Raw genomic sequence first — 20029 nt, forward strand, 5'->3', positions numbered from 1 at the left:
ACTGCTTCCACGAAGCGTGAACCGCCATCATAAGTCCTGGCGACGGGGCCTGGTCCTTCTTCCCTCCCCCTTCTCCTCTTCCGCGGGGCAGAAGTGACAGGTTGGAGTTGTACTGCCCGCGTCCTGTCCGGCTAGTGAAGCCTTGGGTCGCCAAGAGCCGGACGAGAAATTAAGACTCACGGACTCCGGGGCAGACTGACCGGCTGGCCCCTCAGGTGACGGCACGGCGGGGGCGGTGCCCAGGGCCGCGCCCCGCCCCTCGCAGGCCAGCGCCCAGAGCCCGCGGCCCGTGCCCGTTTCCAGTATGGCCGCCCGCCGTGCTTGACCCGCGGCCTCTCTGCTTCGACTCTTCGTAGGCGATGCTGAGGCCGAGGCCGTGACTGACATTCTCGCTCACACGCACGTACGGACCCAGACCCACGCCCGGAGCCCGAGCCCTGGGCCCGGAACCACTCTCGCCCCCGGCGCCGCGGTCAGAGCCCGGACCACGGCTCCCGTGCCGCTGCCGCCTCGCCGAGAAGGGCCGCGCCGGACCTCGAGCGCGGCGGCCCCCGGCCGGCAGGGATGGGGAAGCGGGCTGGAGGAGGAGCAGCAGGAGTCGCCGCCGCCTCCACGTCCGCAGGGGCCGGTGTGGAGCCCGCGGCCAGCCGCGGCGGGGGCCCGCGGAGCGGGGCCGCCGGCCTACTGGGAGCGCTGCACCTGGTGATGACCCTCGTAGTGGCCGCGGCGCGGGCCGAGAAGGAAGGTGGGTGTCAGCCGGCCGGCATCTCCCAGGCCCGGCCCCGCGGCTGTCAGCGCGCCCTCGCGGACGCGGCAGCGGGACTACGAACGGGGACGAAGGGCTGCGGCTCGGGGCTCGGAGGGCGGCCGAACGCGCAGCTCCGTCCGGCGCGAAGTTGCCCGTTCGAGTCCCGTCCCGAGCCGGGAACTTGCAGTTCGGATGCCAACTCGTGGCGTTGGCCGCACGGAGTTGCTCTTGTTCGTGATTCTTTCCCCTTGCCTTCCCTGTTGACTCCTGTCACTGCCATTTCAAAACTTCCTGAGTTCTCGTATCTTCTTGCCACTTGGCTCACTATGTAGGAGGGGCATATTTGTAGTCTTGATTGCTGTTAATGGGCACATTTTAGGACACTTTTCCCCCTTTGGTTGCGGTTTTAATAACGGCGTGCACACAGAGCTCACTTTTAAATGTCGTAGTAAAAATGGCAAGACTGGTGGAAAGGCTTCAAAACATAGCTCACAGAATTTTACTTTGAATTTGTTCAAACATTTCTTGTTGAGGAATCTTGTTTCTTCATCTTCCCTTTCCTTTATCGCTTTGCAGTAGATTGTTTAGCTAGCAATTCTATATCCATAATACAGTTCCGTTTAGTTCTCTAGTTAAGGTATTGGAAGTCTGTTTACATTTTTAATTTAAGATCGGGTGTCATCTTTAACGTGAAAGATTTTAAAAGCAGATGTTGTTTCTAGTTTGCAAGCCTTTATAATTTAGTTAAGAAATGACACCTACTTAAGAAAAACTCGTTAGTATTGAAGACTGTACCAAATCTGTAGTTGTGTTGGGACTACCTGTTTTTGAGCCTAAGGAAATGGGTGGTCATAGCTTTCACAAAGAAATCACTAAAAGTGAATGGTTTTTAAAAAGCTAAGCAAAACCTGTTTAGCTTCCGTTTCCCACTAAACTGCCACTACTAGAAAATAATGTCTTTCCACAGTAACTTTCGGGTTGATATTCTGCTTTATGACTAAAGTCACTTGCTTTTTTATCATTTTTGAAGGCAATGGCTAAATGCAAACCAAATTAATGTTGAAGTGCAAATGTGCCTCTATTTACTGTTTTTCAATTTTTGCTCAAAACATTACATTCTCTCATTTAACTCTGTAAGCAACCTTAGTCTGGGTTCACATAGGTGGAAATTATTCAGAGAATTGCCATCTGTTGAAAGAATTAATCGACAGAGGCAAGATTATTTCCAGAATGAAATACTGCTGCTTTAGGACTAGTCAGGCCTGGTATTGTCATAGTTCATTGATTGGTTACAGATCTGCAGTTAGATGATTGTTACTATTGTGTGCCTATGGTGTCCAGCACGGGCTGGCCTGTGGTTTGTATCCAGTAAAGCTAAAACAGTACAGCAATTTAATGGGCATGTCTCCTTTTATTTCAAGTAGTCCTTGGCAGGTATTGTGGTCTTGATTTTCTGTTCTTTTGCTTACCTTGTACACTGCCAGGCACACAGTAGGGATTTAACACTAGTTTGAGTGAATGACTATCTTCATGAGCCATTAGCACGGGGAACTAAAATAATGATTGAGTCTTGTAAAACATTAAGGTTATCTTTCTGCTGCTTTTTTTTTTTTTTTTTACCCCAACAGCCTTATATGTGCTAATTTTCTGTGTATAGTTAACAACTCCTTTGTTTGAGAAATGTCAGCCTAAATTATATTTGCTAATTTCCTATTTGTTTATAAGTTTTAGTGTACCTCTCTACTCATGAATGTAGGGCTCACGTGAGAAAAATTACTTGCCAGGGTGTAAAGTATGAAAAGATGTGGTTGAATCTGTCAGTGGTCCTGGCAGAATCAGACATCTTTGGTGGCCCATGTTGTGTCTGTATGAACAGTTTGAATGTACAAACTAGCTAGTCAAGCTATTGCTGGTAGTTACACTAATACAGAACACAAGCCTCTGCCCATCATAGATAAAATCTGGTTCTAATAAAATATTCTGCGAAGGTTGCTCCAAAAATGGCCTATGCTTTCAGCCTTCTTCCTGATCAAACTTTGGTGTTGTTTTTGTTTGAGTAAGTAGAAGAAATGGGATTGATTTTCTTAAATGATTGTGAGTGATACCATGAGTTTAGCATCTGATGGGGCACAAATACACCATTTGCCCCCCAGAATGTGCTGTTGAGTTTTTTCAGGAAACCTGGGCAGATTTCTGGAGGTGGCTGAGTTCAGTTTGTCAGTTTATACCCTGAGGATTGTTTGTGTTTATTTTAGTAGTATAAACTAGTAATTTTTCAAAGTTAAGATTTCCCTGCAATATTAATGATGGTTCTCTGAGTACTTTGTATTTGGTATATTTTTCCTCCATTGCAGCAGAATTTCACTAGAACATCTTCAAAACAAAATAAAACTCATTGATGAAGAAAAACAGTGGAAATAGCTAATTGCGTTACCTAATGCAGTTTTTTTTTTATGTTTGGACTAGATGTTAATTTTCTTATGTCAGAAGCATGAGCCATTTCCCTGTCTTAACATCCTAGATGTCTTAACATTCCTATATCTTAACAGCCATTTTTACAGCTCAATGGTAGTATGTTATTATTTCAGAGAAAAGGGACCTTTGAGAATGTTTTGGCTGTGGTCTATAGTTTGTAAGGATTTTGAAAGAGTTGGGAGAGGTAGAAGCTACTATAATTACTACAAATAATTCACTTACCCTGGATTGGTGTCAGGATTTTTCTTGAAGCTAAGATCTAGATATTGAGAACAGTGGAAATAGATGTGCGTAGTGAAAATGTAATAAAAATATATAGTGAAAATATGTGTACATATGTTAAACATATAATTTTTAGTAGTATTCAATTTATAAATCTGCCCATTGTGGGGCACCTGGGTGATCAGTCCATTAAGCATCCGACTTTGGCTCAAGTCATGATCACACGGTTTGTGGGTTCGAGCCCTGCATCAGACTCTGCACTGACAGCACAGAGCCTGCTTGGGATTCTCTCTCTCCCTCCCTCTCTGCCCCTCCCCCGTGCTCGCTCTCTCTCTTTCTCTCTCAAAATAAGTAAATAAAGACTTAAAAAAAAAAAATCGGCCCAATGTGACCAGCAAATAAGAGCTTTTTTAAAAAAACCATCATCTATCAGCTAATACAGTTTCATTGTGAAATGGATCTTTGGAAGGCATGGTTGTCTTTTAATTCATTGTAAATAAAAAGCTACATCTCGTGTAGCTAGTAAATATAAACTTGAATAGATTTTCAGGAATATGATTGTTTTAGTCTGTGGCAAATTAAATTTCAGTGTCACATGTATTTTCATAAATTGGCTATTAATGGCAAGGCAAAGTTTGATAGTGTTTATTAGGACTTTTAAATTTGTTTGCAGGATACATTAGTTTTGTGCAGAAATTTTTGTTGTAAGTTGTATTTGTGACAGATGCAGGAGGAGGGTACAAAAGTGTTTTATATACAAAGCATATGAACAAAATGCTGTACTTAGGAATAAAGGCCAGAAGAGATTAAACATAATCATTAGATTTGTCTTAGGAAGGCAGAATTGATCAGGAGTAGTATTTACTTTTTCTAATCAAATTATTACTTTATAATGTAAAAATATTTTTAGAAGTGATTTTCTTAAGAGTGAGGTATTTTAATCCTTTGTATGGTGGTGGAGTGGCTACTCTTTCATTTAGAGCCTAGTAAATGAATATTATTTTGTTAATACTACTTCACTAATAAACTTTTGTTGGCTTATTTTTACTAAAAGCTGTTTGCTACTGCCAGAAGCTTTGGAATCCTGTAGTTGGAAAAAGTGTGCCCTCTCTTTCTCTTGTTAATGACTATTTTCTTTTTCTTTATAATCCTTTCAGTGGGTCCTCATAGACACTTGCCAAAAAGATCAGCTTTGGAAGTAGATGTAAAATTATCTAATTGGTTATCATCCGGAGTAGTAATAAGCCAGCCTACTCTTGGGGAAAAATTAAATCATTACTGAGTGCTTGATATTTTAGAAATTCTTTTTCATCCTGCATGTGGCTTGAGCTTTCTGACTGGCCTTGGCAGACAGAGGCCTTTCTTCTATGGCTGAATTTTTCTTCACTATCTGTTTTAAGTAGCATCAGACACTGTTGATAGCTGCTTCTTGGAACTTTTCTCCGTTTCTATGATTTTGTGCCTCTTGGTTGTCATCCTGCCTTAGTTGTCAGTCACTGCTCTCCAGCCGCCCACTGTCTTCTTTCCTATGTGTGTCCAGCCACCAGCACACACTGCACATGTCCAGGGCAGAATTACCTCGCACCACCTCTGGTTTCCCAGTTTTTATTAATGCTGTGATTATTCTCTCTGCCACATTGGTCTCATTTTTGACCCCTTAGCAAGTGGTGTCAATGTGTGTTTACTTTCTTGGGCGACTCTCCCAACAGCCTCCCGCCTGGGGGCACTGCAGTAGGCTCTCCCCTCTCCACTTTCTCCATTTCTGTTTGCATTGTCTGTTACTCATCTGTCATTCATTTTGACACATTTAGCTACTTTAATTATTTTATGGGGGACATTTCTTCACCCAGACTGGAATTTCTGAATCTCTGTCAATAGCAGCATTATGTACATAGTAGGCATTCAGTTTTAAATGAAGGTTTGTCTAAAATGACCTTATCTTCCCCCAGTACCTGAGACCTGGGCTGAGAGTCAAGAGTACATGTAAAACTCTGACTCGGTTGCTGGTCTCACTAAGAATTCTGCTGTAATAAGACATAGGGTGACACCACTTTTTTCTTCCCTACATGTTGCTTTCCATTGTAACCGAGTGATAGACACTTATGTAAACCACACTGTCGTAACTTTTGGATTTTAAGATTTCAGATTCTCATATACCCGTTTATAGATCATGAAACAGGTACAGAGAAATTAAGTAGTATTCTGAAGGTAAAAGAGTTGGTAGGTAGTTGAGCCAGGATTCCATCCCAAGCCATCTGTTCCTAGACCAAGCTGTATAATCCTGGATGAGTTCTTAATGTAGTAGATTCTGTTGTACACCAACTGGAGAAAGAGCAGAACTGCCAGTTTGTGCAGAAGCAATGTATTAAATATTCCCGTGAAGTGCACTTTTTTTTTATAGCTGTAAATACATATCCATATCACTTACCATTAACTTTTTTTTTTAACATTCATTTATTTTTGAGAGTGAGTGCGAGTGGGGGAGCCACAGAGAGAGAGGGGGACAGAGGATCCAAAGCGGGCTCTGCACTGACAGCAGAGAGAGCCTGATGTGGGGCAGTTCTTGAACTCGTGAGCTGTAAGATCATGACCTGAGCCGTAGTCGGATTCTTTAATGGACTGAGCCACCTAGGTGCCCCACTATTGACTTGATAACCATTAAAATGATCTTAATCTTAGGCCATTCTGGATCATGTACATTCTGAAAAAGAAATTGAGGACCCATGAATGTGTGATCTGGGGAACAGATATTTGGTATTGAAAGCTACTGACCCTGTTCTTAGGTTCTGATATATTCTTGGATTAAGATTTAGACTAACTTGAATTCTGTGAACATTCCTTAGTTTTAGATTAGTGTGACAAGTTAGTCTAGATATGTGGAATATTCTCAGAAACTGGCCCTGATTAAAAGGAACTGGAGATAATCCAGAGGCTGGTGGTGACATCAGCTTTTGACAGTGGAAAAATCTCTTTGAGATTTCTATTAGAGGTCCAGGAGCTCCAGAAGTTCATTTGTGGGGCTTTGTTCTTTCTTATGAAGGCATTTTTGGATTAGGTGGTCATTAGTTTAATTTGCCATACTAGATCAGTTTTTCATTCCTGTGTGATTGCCTTAGAAAGATTTTTAGAAAGCCCTAACTCTTTGCATGATTCATCTTGTTGCATATAGCACTTATGGCAAAGGTCTGAAAAATCCCTACTGTCTAAGAGGATCCTTGACATGCCTGTCATGATAGTGTCAAACCTGCCTTGTTTGTTTCTCTATAATTGTAAAAAAACACGTGACATGAAATTTACCATCTTAACCATTTTAAGAGTACAGTTCAGTACTATGAAGTATATTCACATTGTTGTGGAACAGATCTCCAGAGCTTTTTCATCTTGCATAACTGAAACTCTATCCATTGAATAGCAGCTCCCCAATTCTCTCTCCGCTGCTCCAGCCCCACCATTCTACTCTGTGTTTTTATGAGTTTGACTACTTTAGATGCCTCATTTAAGTGGAATCATGCAAGATTTGTCTTTTTGTGGCTGGCTTATTTCACTTAGCATAATGTCCTCAAGGTTCATTATATTGGAGCATGTGACAGGATTTCTTTCCTTTTTAAGGCTCAAGAATATTCCGTTGTATTTATATACCATTTATCTATTTTATTTATCCATTTACCCATCAATGGACATTTGGATTGCTTTCACTTTTGGCTGTTGTAAGTGATTCTGCTATGAACATAGATGTGCAAATGTCTCTGAGATCCTGCATTTAATTCTTTTGGGTTATATACCCATACGTGGGATTATTGGATCATATGGTAGTTCTATTTTTAATTTTTTAAACCACTACCGTACTGTTTTCCATAGTAGCTGCACCATTTTACAATTCTACCAACAGTGCACAAAGGTTCAGTTTCTCCCCATCCTCACTAATACTTATCTTCTGTGTTTGTTTGTTTGTTTGTTTGTTTGTTTATAGTGGCCATCCTAATGAATGTAGGGTTATATCTTGTTTTGATTTGCATTTTTCTAAGTGATATTAATTGAGCATCTTTTCATATGCTTGTTGACCATTTGTATCTTTGTTTTTTGTTTTTTGAGAAATATCTATTCAGGTTCGTTGCCCATTTTTATATTGGGTTATTTTTTTTATTGTTGAGTTGTAGGAGTTCTTTATATATTCTGGGTAACAGCTCCTCATCAGATAGAAGATTTGTAAATATTTTTTCCCCATTCCATAGGTTGCCTTTTTACTCTTATGAGTGTAACCTTTGATGCACATAAGTTTTAAAGTCTGTTGTAGTCCCATTTGTCTATTTTTGCTTTTGTTGCCTGTGCTTTTCATGCCGTACGAGAAAACATTGTCAAATCCGATGTCATGGAGCTTTCCCCCTGTTTCCTCTAGGAATTTTACAGTTTGGGGTCTTACATTTTGTTCTTCAGTCAATTTAGAGTTAATTTTTGTAAGATGTAAGGTAAGTGTCCAAATTCATTCTTTTGCATGCACATACTGCATTTTCCCAGCACCATTTGTTGAAGAGACATCCTTTCCTCATTGAGTGGTCTTGCAACCCTTATATGAGGGTCATTTGACCATATATATGAGAATTTCTTTCTGAGTTCTCTATTCCTTTTTTTTTTTTTTTTTTAATGTTTATTTTTGAGAGCGAGAGAGACAAAGCATGAGTAGGGGAGGGGCAGAGAGAGAGGGAGATACAGAATCTGAAGAAGGCTGCAGGCTCCAGGCTCCAGGCCCTGAGCTGTCAGCACAGAGCCTCATGTGGGGCTTGAATCCATGAACTGTGAGATCATGACCTGAGCCAAAGTCAGATGCTTAACCGACAGAGCCACCTAGGCGCCCAATGAGTTCTCTATTCTGTTTGTCTTTTTAGGCAGTTACCACACTGTTCCAGTTACTGTAGCTTTGTTATAAGTTTTGAAATCAGGAAGTGCAAATCCTTAAGCTTTTTTCTCTTTCAAGTTTGGTTTGGCTGTTTGGGGTCCCTTGAAATTCCATATGGATTTTAGGATTTTTTTTTTCTGTTTATTCAAAAAGTGCTGTTATGGTTTTAATAGGGATTATATTGAATCTGTAGGTTGTTTTGGGGAGGATGAACATCTTAACAGTATTAAGTCTAATACTTCATGAACACAGGATGTCATTCCATTTATTTGTGTTGTCTTTAATTTCAGCAGTGTTTTTGTATTTTCAATGTGTGTAAGTAAGTCTTTCTCCTCCTTGGTTATTATATTTATTCTTAGATATATTATTATTGATGCTGCTATAAATCAGACCTGCATTTTTGAACAAATTATTTCAATTCATACATGACTAAGCATTGTGAACATGTAGTTTTGGAGAAAAGAAACATGTTCTGTATTTGAAACAAAGAATTGTACATGCTTAAAGTGTTTCCTTAGGTTACTTATGTATAAATTGAAATGCATTTTAAGTCCTTTTAAGTTCTAACAAACTGTGACTATTTTCTGAATCAGTTATGATTGCAAAATCATATGACAGTCTAACTTTGGTTCTTAAGAACTAATTTTTTTCTATATAGTTATAGTATTACATTTGCATCAAAACATGATAGTAAAAAACTATCTCAGCAGTAAAGTTTGAGAAATAGTCTAAGCCAGCTCTACTGATACAAATTAATTAGCAGTTTGTATTCATGGTATGGCAATGGCCCTACTTGGATTTTTTTTTTTTTTTTTTTTTTTTTTTTTTTTTTTTTTTTTTTTTTTGGTGGCGGCAGGGGGTGGGTGGCAGGGAATGATTAAATTGGAAGCAGAGGATTTTCTCGGGAATTTATAGTAGAAGGGTGCTGTCTAGAGCATAAACCCTATCTCAAAGCTCTCTATAAATAAAGTTTATCATTCTAAAAGTTGTTTGGTAGAGCAGTGCATAAGAGAGGCAGTGTGCTGTTCAAACTGGATCATTTTTAAAAATGCTTGTGTGAATTGGTGGCATGGACTCATCTGAAGTATTGCTTCTTGGTTTGCAAGTAGGGAATGAAGTAGTGGTTAGCACTACCAAGAGGCAATTTGTCTTTCCCGAACTGGTGCAGCAGTAGTTATCTTTCATATGTAGGGGAGTTATTTCATATTTAGAGGTTTATCTCACCATACTTGGGGCTTCTCTTGGTTATAGCTGGGTGTGAAAAAAGGTAACCGAGACTCGAGTTGAAGAGAGGAAGATGTAAGAAAGAAGCAGCAGGCTGGAATTAGATTGAATTTTATTAAGATCCTAGAGATTCTTGTAGATAGGAAAATTTCTGAGTATTGTCAGTTTCTTCCCAACTGCATTTGGGTTTATTTGTGTTTGTATAGGATCTTGAGCTTTTGGAGGTTGAGGTCTGGGTCATGTTCTTCCTGCACCTATCATTTTAAGTGCTTCAATACATTCAGTCCTGTCTTGGTAGGAGAGGCAGTGAACCATAACCAATTAAAAATGAACTGGAGTGAAGAAAAGGTATTTCTGAAATGATAGTGTTTATCCAAGTTTGACATCTCACCATTTCAGGAATATATTATGTAAGCAGTTATTGCCTGTAATTGATAATGGTTGTAATTACTTAATGACAACAGCTAATGTTTATCAAGCACTTTCTTTGTATCCAGCACTGTTAATTGCTTTGCATGCCTCATCTCATTTAATCTTCACATTAACCCTATGTGGGGTGCTAGTCCTTCTTCCCTCACCCTTCAGATCTGTTTTTGGTTACAGTTCCTCTGTGGCTGTCACTGCTCCTTGGTGGGAGCGGGGTACGGGGTGTGGGCTTGCTTGTGATAGTATAATACACAATTTTAAATCTCCACTGAAATGGGACAATATAATATACAATAATTCTTCCTGTGCATACAGTCTGGAGGTCAGTTTGGAAAACTTTTCTTCAATTTCACAAAAAATGCATGTTGAAACAAATTGTAAAATACAAACGAGTAAATGGAGAAATTTTCTGTAATCTATCAAGTACAAAGAACCAACATCAGTCATCAGTTTTCTAGGTTTCTGTGCCCTCCCCAACTCTCTTCCTTCCCCCTCTCTTCCCTCCCCCCCACTCCCCATTCAAAAAAAAAGATATTGCTACGTTGCCTTTGAAGAAAACTTATCATTTGACATTTCAATAATACTTTGTGAGGGTGCCTGCTTTTCCTCATTGGCTATTACTCTTCTTTTAAGTCCTCACCAATCTGGTGAGAAAAGTTGTCACATTGTTTTAATTGATTTTTTAAAAATTGCTACTGTTTCTTAACCATGGCTTCATACCACTGTTAGAGTGATACAGTTAGGTGTAACAAGTACTTCAAGTTCAGAGAGAGGAAGAGTGCTCTAGGTGGTAAATTCCTGGGCCACTCTAGGTAGTATGCTACATATGTACCAAAGTCAAAATGTGTGTCAGCAAGGAAAGAATTCTGGAAACCACTATTCTTTGAGTATGGCAAGGAGTTGGGGTAGGAAGAACCTACCAAAACTGCTTTGTGAGTTACCTAAGTCAGTGAGTGAGAATCATGGCCTTGCCTAGGACTCCAAGAGGTATTAGTTGAAAAGTGGAAATGGTGATTGAGTGTGGCTCTGGACTCTTGTCATCTGCCTTCTGGCTGTGCGACTTTGGTAAGTATGATTGACCACTTTGTGTCTAAGCTTCACTGTTCATAGATAGAGTAGGGATAATGATAGCATTTTTGTCATTGAGTTTTTGCAGAGGTTTACTGAGTTGGTAGAAAGCTCTTAGCACATTGCTTGACACATTAAAAAAAAATTAGTAAGGTTGAATACTATTATAGATTTGCTCATTTGTATTACTTTTGTATTGTTCAATCATGTCTTTTTTCAGTTTTTCCATTGGTATTTGGATTTTCCTTTGTGACTCGATGAACACTTAATTAAAGATTAAGAGTTGCATTTTTCTAAATTTTCATTTGCATTTGAATTTTCTATATTTGAATTTTCTTTCTTCTTAAAGAAAATTTTTTTAATGTTCATTTATTTTTGAGATAGAGACAGAGCACCAGCTGGGGAGGGGCAGAGAGAGAGGGAGACAACAGAATCCAAAACAGGCTCCAGACTCTGAGCTGTCAGCACAGAGCCCCACGTGGGGCTCAAACCCATGAACCACGAGATCATAACCTGAGCTGAAGTTGGATGCCCAACACACTGAGCCACCCAGGCACCCCTCTTTTTTTATTTTTAAGAGAGAGGGCACAAGTGAGCATAGGGCAGAGAGAGAATCCCAGGAGGGGCAGAAAGAGAGAAGCAGGGCTCATCCAAAGCAGGGCTTGAGCTCGCCAGAAGCAGGACTCAGACTCATGAACTGTGAGATCATGACCTGAGTCAAAGCCACATGCTTAATGACTGAGCCACCTAGGCACCCTATATTTTAATATTTATTATTATTATTTAAAATTTATTGACCAAATCTGTCACTCTTTTCCTTTATGCTTTCCTTTATAGTTGTCATGTGTAAGAAGTCCTATGCATAAAGTGTATTCACCAATATTTTTTCTCTCTGATTCTATTTTTAAATGAAAATCTGTAAGTCATCAATCTTTTGTTATCAGGTAGGGAACCTATTTTTCTCAAATGGTTAGTTGCCTTCATACCACTTAATGAGTTATACACAATATTTTCTTTTCATGCAAATTCTATTATATATTTGGATGAGTTACTTGATTTTCTATTTTTTTTCCTAACTGATAATTTTATTTTATTTTGTCCATTTTATTATTAGCTGGCTTGACAGTTTATTACCTCCCCCTAAATTACTGTTATTCCAAAAGCATTTTCTGGTCTATCTTGTTTTCGTTCTCTACAAACCGTAAAATCATTTTGAAAAAAAATTAAAATTTCTATTTGCTTTTTGATTAGGATTGTGTTAAAATGTTAGAAAAATTTGAAACTTGACATCATTTTTAATGTTTTCTATTTTCCTTTCACACACACACATATTAAGTTGAACTGTATGAAATTGCCATTTTTGTGGGCCCCAAATGATTGAATAACAGTGTAGTTATTCAGTAATATTAACATATATGTTTGCATGTATTATTGCATTGGCTAGAGCTTTAGAACACTATTAAATAAGAGTGGTGAAAAAGTGGGCCTGCTTATGTTTTTTTGGTCTTCATTAGGGAAATACCTTCAGTGTTTCATTGTGAAGTATGATTGTGGCAGTTGGTTGGAATTAGATGTTCTTGATAATAGAAAATTTCTTGTATTTTTAAGAGTTTTAGTCTTAAGAGTTATTAGGGATAGATGTTATACTTTATCAGTTCAAATTTTATGTGTTTTTTTTTTTTTTTTTTTTTTTTTTACTTTAAGCTGTTGATTTTGGCTGTTTGAATTACAGAAGCAATTATTTTAACTCATTCCACTCAACTCTCTTGGTCAATTAACCCATGTTTCTCTTCCCTCTAGAAACCTGTTCATGGATGCCCATTGAGCTTGGGCTGCTAACTCCCACAGACATTCACATTTGTTCCCTCTAGTTGATGTATAATTTTTTTTTTTTTTAATTTGAGAGAGAGAAAGAGTGCATGCATGGGGGAAAGGGGCAGACAGAGAGAGAGAGAGAGAGAGAGAGAGAGAGAGAGAAAGTCCCCAGCAGGCTTCATGCTGCTGGTGCAGAGCCCGACTTGGGGCTGGATCTCATGACTGTGAGATCATGACCATCTGAGGTGAAATCAAGACTTTGATGCCCAACCGACAGAGCCACCCAGGCGCCCGAATGTGTGTATTTTTATTCATTGTTTCTTTCTTTATTTCTCTCTCTCTCTCTCTCTCTCTCTTTCTTTCTACCAAACCCTTTAAAAGCTTTTAAAATATTTCAGAAATTACAGTGCCTGAAATATTTCAAAAGCTATCAATATTAATAATAGTACCAACAAAAAGTGGTTTTAAGAATAACAAGAAATGTGCAGAATCTGAGGAAAACTTTAAAACATTCTTGAAGGCAGAGAAGTAGATTTGAACAGTGGAAAGACATTCCTTGTCCTTGGGTAGGAGAACTCAACATCATAAAGATGTCAGTTCTCCCTAAGCTAACATTAATTTAACACAGATGCAATTAAAAAATACCAACACAACTTTTTATAGAGTTAGAAAAGTTGATGTTAAAGTTCATATGGAAAAATAAACATGTAGGAATGCTGGGGAAATGCTGAAAAAGAAAAGTTATGAGGTGTGATTAGCACAGGCAGTTATTAAACATATACCGTAAAGCCATTATATACTTGGAAAAAGTAAGGTATTGATATATAAATAGATAAGTGGAATAGAATAGAAATTTCTTACATAAATGGAAATAAGTGGATGTGAAGTCCATATGGTTTATGCTATATACCTGGTTTCCTTCAGGGAGTCTAGAATGTGCTAGGTGGAGAGTGGAGAGTGTTTATATGATCAGCCCCCAATTAAAACCTTGAACCCTGTATTAATTTCCTATTGCTTTTGTAGCAAATTATCACAACTTTAGTGGCTTAAAACAATGCAAACTTATTCACTTATAGTTCTGAAGGTCAGAATTCTAAAATCAAGATATTGGCAGGTCTGTGTTCTTTCTAGATGCTTTGGTGGAGAATGTGTTCTCACCTTTGTGGGCTTCTAGAGGTCACTTGCATTCCTTGGCTCATATTACTCCACTGTCCTGCTTCATTCATTCCAGCTTCCTTCTTTCATCGTCATATCGCCTTCTGACCCTCTGATCTGCCTCCCTCTTGTAAAGACCAATGTGATTACATTGGACTCATTTGGGTAATCCAAGATGACCCCCCTGTCTCAAATCCTTAGTTTAATCACATCCACAAAATGCCTTTTGCCATATAAAGTAACATTCACAGATTTTGGGGATGAGGATGTGGACGTCTTGAGAAGCTGTTATTTAGCCTGCCACAGACATTGAGTCTGTGCTTGAGTTGCCCTGGTGGATAAGACACCAAAAGCACAAACAACAAAAGAAAAAGTAGATAAATTAGACATCATCAAATGAAAAAGTTTTGTGTTTCAAAGGACAACGTCAAAGAAGTGAAAAAACCCACAGAATGGGGGAAAATTTTTGTAAATCACATGCCTGAGACATACATGTCTCGGGGAAAATTTTTGTAAATCACATACATCAGACATGTATCTAGAACATAAAAAGAACTCGTAACAACTCAATAGAAAAAGACAACCCAATTAAAAGATGGACAAAGGATCTGAGAAAGCATTTCTCCAAACAATAAGCTCATGAAAAGATGCTCAGTATCATTAGCCATCATGGAAATAATACAAATCAAAACCGAAATGAGATACTACTTCACACCTACTAATATGCTTGTAGTAAAAATGACAGATGATAACAAGTGTTGGGGAAGATGTGGAGAAATTAAAATGTCACATGTTGCTGTTGAAAATATAAGATGGTACAATTTCCTTGGAAAATAGGCTGGCAGTTCCTCAAAATGCTAAGTAAAGAGTTATGTTCCAGCAATTCTGGGTATATTCCCAAAAGAGATGAAAACATATGTGCACACACAAACTTGGACAGAAATGTCCATGGAAATATTTTTCTTAATAAGGAGAGAAGGATGGAGGGGATATGTCTGTGTTGTGTGTATATGGAGTATGCATGCTACCTTAACAAATTTTTTTTTTACTGAATTTTGTGTGTGTGTGTGTGTGTGTGGTGTGTCATTCTATGAATACATGTATAGATTTCTGTAACTACCACCACAATCAGGATGCAGAACAGTTGCATTACCCCCAAAACTCCCTCATGCTTTGCCATTATAGTCACACCCTGTGTCCACACTTCTAAACCCTGGCAAATGATGTGTTTTCCATCACTATAGTTTTCTCTTTCTGAGAATGTCATGTAAATGAAATCATACAGTATGTATAGTTTTGAGACTATAATGTTGAGACTGGTTTCTTTGACTTACCACAGTGCCTTTGAAATTCATCCAACTTCTCATGTATATCAATAGTTTGTTCCTTTTAATTGCTGGGTAGTATTCCAGTGTATGAATATACCATGATTTGTTTATCCATCATATTTTGATAAAACTGTGTGGTGTTGGCAGTTTTTGGCTATTACAAATAAAGCTTCTCTTGGGTAAATACTTAGGAGTGGAATGTCTGGATCATATGATAGCTGTATGTTTAAGAACCTCCTTTGTTTTCCAAAGTAGTTATTCCCCAGTGAATAATGATATTGAGCATCTTTTCATGTGCTTATTTATCATCCAGATATCTTTTTTGGTGAAGAAGCTCTTCAGATCTTTTGCCCATGTCTATATTGCATTATTTTTTTTTTAATTTTTATTTTTGAGGGAGAGAGGAGAGAGAGAGAGAGACAGAGCGAGAGCAGGGGAGGGGTGGGGAGTGGGGGGGGGGGGAGACACAGAATCTGAAGCAGGCTCCAGGCTCTGAGCTGTCAGCACAGGGCCCCATGTAGGGTTCAAACTCACTAACTGTGAGATCATGGCCTGAGCTGAAGTCGGACGCCTAAGTCGGTGCCCCTGTTTTGTTTTGTTTTGTTTTTTTTTTTTTTAAGTTTATTTTCAGAGAGCATTCGTAAGTGGGGGAGGAGCAGAGAGAGAGGGAGAGAGAAAATCCAAAGCAGGCTCTGCACTGTCAGTGAGGAGCCCAGTGTGGGGCTCGAACTTATGAACTGTGAGATTATTCGACTTGAGCCAAAATCAAGTCAGATGCTTAACCTACTGAGCCACCCAAATGCCCCATTATTGGTTTTCTAATTGAGATTTGAGAATTCCTTATATATCCTGGCTGTAAGTCCTCTGGAGGTATATGTTTGCAAAGATTTCCTCCAAGTCTGTGGCTTGTATTTTCATTCTCTTAAGAGGTGTCTTTTGAAGAGAAGTTTTTAATCGATTAAGTTCCAGTTTATCAAGTTGTTCTTTAATAGATTATGTTTTTGGTATTATATCTAAATCTTTGCCTAACTCAAAGTATCAAAAATTTTCTCCTGTGTTCTAGAAGTTTTATAGTTTTAGGTACTCCATTTAGATCTATGGTCCATTTTGAGTTAGTTTTTACATGTGGGACAAAGTATGGATCCAAGTTCACTTTTTTGTATATGGATATCCAGTTCTAGTGCCATTTTTTGAAAATGCTGTTCTTTTCTTACTGCATAGTCAGTGCAGTTGTTGAAGATCAGTTGCCTATGCATGTATTGGTTTATATCTGGTCTCTTGTTCCAATAATCTGTTTGTCTATCTAGGTGCCAGAACCACACTGTCTTCACTACTGTAGCTTTATAATAATTACTGAAACAGATAGTGTTAGTCCTCCAACTTTGTTCTTTTGCAGAGTTGTCTTTGCCTATTGTAGGTCCTTCACATTTCCTTAAGAATGTGAGTCTTGTCACTTTATGTAACAAAGACTGCTGGGATATTGATTGGGATTGTGTTAAGTGTATGAGGAGAATGGACATATTAATATTTAGTCTTCTCAACAAGGGAAATTTTATGTGTTTAGGTCTTTAAGTTTTCTTAGTAATATTTTATAGTTTTCAGTGTAACAGTCTTTTTATATCTTTTATCAGATTTATCTCCATTGTTGTATATTTTTAATATTATCCTAAATGGTATTTTTTAAATTCGGTTGTTATTGTTTTTGCTAACATATAGAAATGAATTGGATATTTGTCTATTGATCTTATCTTCTGTAATCTTCCTAAACTGACCTTTAGTTCTATAGCTTTTCTATAGAATCCATTATATTTTCTCTATAGATCATTATGTTTGCAAATAAAGACAATGTTCCCTCCCCTTTTCCAGTCTGGACACATTTTATTTTTGTTGCCTGATTGTACTGGCTGAAACCTCTAGGACAGTGTTTAACAGAGATAGTAAGAGTGAACATCCCTATCTTGTACCTCATCTTAGGAGGAAAACATTCAGTCTTTCACCATTAAGTGTGGTTTTAGCTGCACCTTTTTCAGATACCCTTACTCAGGTTGAGGAAGTTCTCTTTTGTATCTGGTTTGATGAGGGTTTTTAACAGGAATAGATGTTGAATTTTTCAAATGGTTTTTCTGTGGCTCTTGAGGGTCCTTTTTTAGGCTGTTAATATGGTGAATTACCAGCCTTGAATTTCTTTCTTGATCATGATGTATTATCCTTGTAATGTATTATTGGGTTTGGGGGGTGGGGTGTCTAATATTTCATTTAGAATTTTTATGTCTATGGTCATGAGAGATAGTGTTATGTTTTCTTACAAAGTCTCTGCTTTTGGTAATGCTGGCCTCATAGAATTCGTTGAGAGGTATTTTTTCGTTTTTAATTTTTTTGAAGAGTCTATATAGAGTTGGTGTATTTTTCGTGTAATGTGTGATAAGAATTAAGAATTGAAACCATCTGGGCTTGGAATTTCTTTGTGGGGAGATTTTAAACTATAATCTCAATTTTTAAGATTAAGACTATTCAAGTTATCTCTTTCTGAGTGAGCTTTGGTAATTAAAGTCTTCTCAAGACTGTGTCCATTTTGTGTAAGGTGTCACATTTATCAACAAGGTTGTTCATAATGTTCTAGTATTTTTTAAATATTTGTAGAATCTGAAGTGGTGACACCTCTCTCATTCCTGATACAATTTGTGTCTTCTCTCTTTTTTCTTGATCATTCTGTTCAGAAGTTTGTCAATTTTAATATTTTGCTCAGAACCAGCTTTTGGTGTTTCTTTCTTTTGTTTCTTTATATTGATTTCCACTAAGATTTTTTTTTGTAATTTTTTATTAAAAATTTTTTTAAAATATAATTTATTGTCAAATTAGCCAACATACATCAAGTGTATTTTTCATCTCACACATTGTCGTTTTCATCTCTAGAAGTATAATTTCAGTCTTTTTTATATGTTTTATTTCTCTCCTTTTAGAACATGTGGAACACATTTATAAAGCCTCTTTTGTTAACTAATTCTAACTTTTGTGCCAAGTCTAGATTGGTTTCAATTGATTATTCTCCTATTGGTTCATGTTTCATTTTGGTTTTTGTTTGTTGTTTGAGAGAGTTCTTGCCTGTGCATGTGGTAGGCAGGGAGGGACAGAGGGAGAGAATCTCAAGCAGGCTCCACGCCCCCATGAAGCCTGACATGGGCTCCATCTCATGACTGTGAGATCATGACCTGAGCCAAAATCGAGAGTCAGTTGCTTAACCGACTGAGCCACCCAGGTGCCCTGGTTCATGTTTTCTTATCTCTTTGCTCACTAACCTGTAATTGAATGCCAGATGTTGTGAATTTTATTTTGTTGTTGGCTGGTATATTTTTGAATTCCTAGAACTATTCTTGAGCTTTGTTCTAAGATGCAATTAAGTTACTTCGGAACAGCTTGATCTTTTTTGGGTCTTGCTTTTCAGATTTGTTAGGTGGGTTTGGAGCAGTGCTTAGTCTAGGACTGAAAATTCCCCACAGCTGAGGCAAGACTTTAATGAGTACTCTAGTCCATATCTCATGAATTATAGGTTTTTCCAGTTTGACTGGTGGGAACAGGCACCATAAGTGGCTCTGTGTGAGCACCAGGTGCTGGTCCTTCTAATCCTTTTGGATGTCTTTTCCCCAGCCTTAGGTAGTTTCTTCACATACATGTGCTTATCAGGATTTTGCTGGTATTCAGTGGACACCCTCTGTGATTCTCCAGTGTTCTCTGTGCAGGGCTGTTATTTCTGGTACTCTGTCCTATGAACTGTCAACTACCTTGGTTTCCTTAGACTCTCAACTCTGTCTCAACAACCCAGACAGTCCATCAGGCTCTGTCAGTTTCCCCTGCCTGCACTGTGGTCTTACTCTCTCCTGGTAGTAAATTGGGGCAGTCATAGGGCTCACCTTGTTTGTTTCCCATATCTTCGGGATTGTTGTCCTTCATTAACTGATACGTAGGGTCTGAAAACTGTCATTTCATGCATTTTGTCTGACTGCTTGGTTGTTTCTGGTGGGAGGGTATTTATGGCCCTTGCTGTGCCATCATGCCCAGAAGCAGAAGTCTAGATCTCTGTATCAGTTATTATTCTTCAGTATAGCCGACATTGTTATTTTCAGGTGTTGTTCCTGAACCTCTTGCTACAGAAAACAGTTTGGTAATTAATATCAGGGTGTGTATTAGTTTCCAGTTACTGCTTTAATAAGTAACCACAAGCTTAGTGGCTTAAAACAACACTTATTACCTTATAGTTCTAGATATCAGAAGTCTGAAATGGATCCCATGGGCTAAAATCAAGGTGTTGGTAGGGTTGTGTCCTTTTTGGAAGCTCTAGGGGAGAATCTGTTTGACTCTTTAAGCTTCCAGAGGCCTTGTGGCCCTTTCTTCTGTTTTCAAAGCCAGCAACATCTGGCCAAGTTCTTTCTTTTTTTAATTTTAATTTTATTTTATCTTAATTCCAGTGTAGCTAACATATAGTGTTATATTCGTTTCAGGTGGCCAAGTCTTTCTTATGCTGCCATGTCTTTCGTCCTCCCCTTTCTGCTTCCTTCTTGTTATCTAGATAATCCAGAATAATCTTGTTATTTTAAAGTCAGCTGATTGTGGGCACCTGGGTGGCTCAGTCAGTTAAGTGTCTGACTCTTGATATTGGCTCAGGTCATGATCTCACAG

General features: G+C 38.5%; 1 protein-coding gene across 1 annotated transcript in view; it reads left to right on the forward strand.

Moving 5' to 3' along the window:
- Positions 1 to 308: 308 nt before the first annotated feature.
- Positions 309 to 20029, forward strand: part of TMEM131 (transmembrane protein 131) — a 238002-nt gene continuing 218281 nt past the window's right edge. Inside the window, exon 1 of the mRNA XM_042981230.1 lies at positions 309 to 745. Coding sequence (XP_042837164.1) covers positions 565 to 745 — 181 coding nt within the window. The 5' untranslated portion in view covers positions 309 to 564. The remainder of the gene's footprint in view (positions 746 to 20029) is intronic.

This window comes from Panthera tigris, chromosome A3 (assembly GCF_018350195.1).
Source record: "Panthera tigris isolate Pti1 chromosome A3, P.tigris_Pti1_mat1.1, whole genome shotgun sequence".
Lineage (NCBI taxonomy): Eukaryota > Metazoa > Chordata > Mammalia > Carnivora > Felidae > Panthera > Panthera tigris.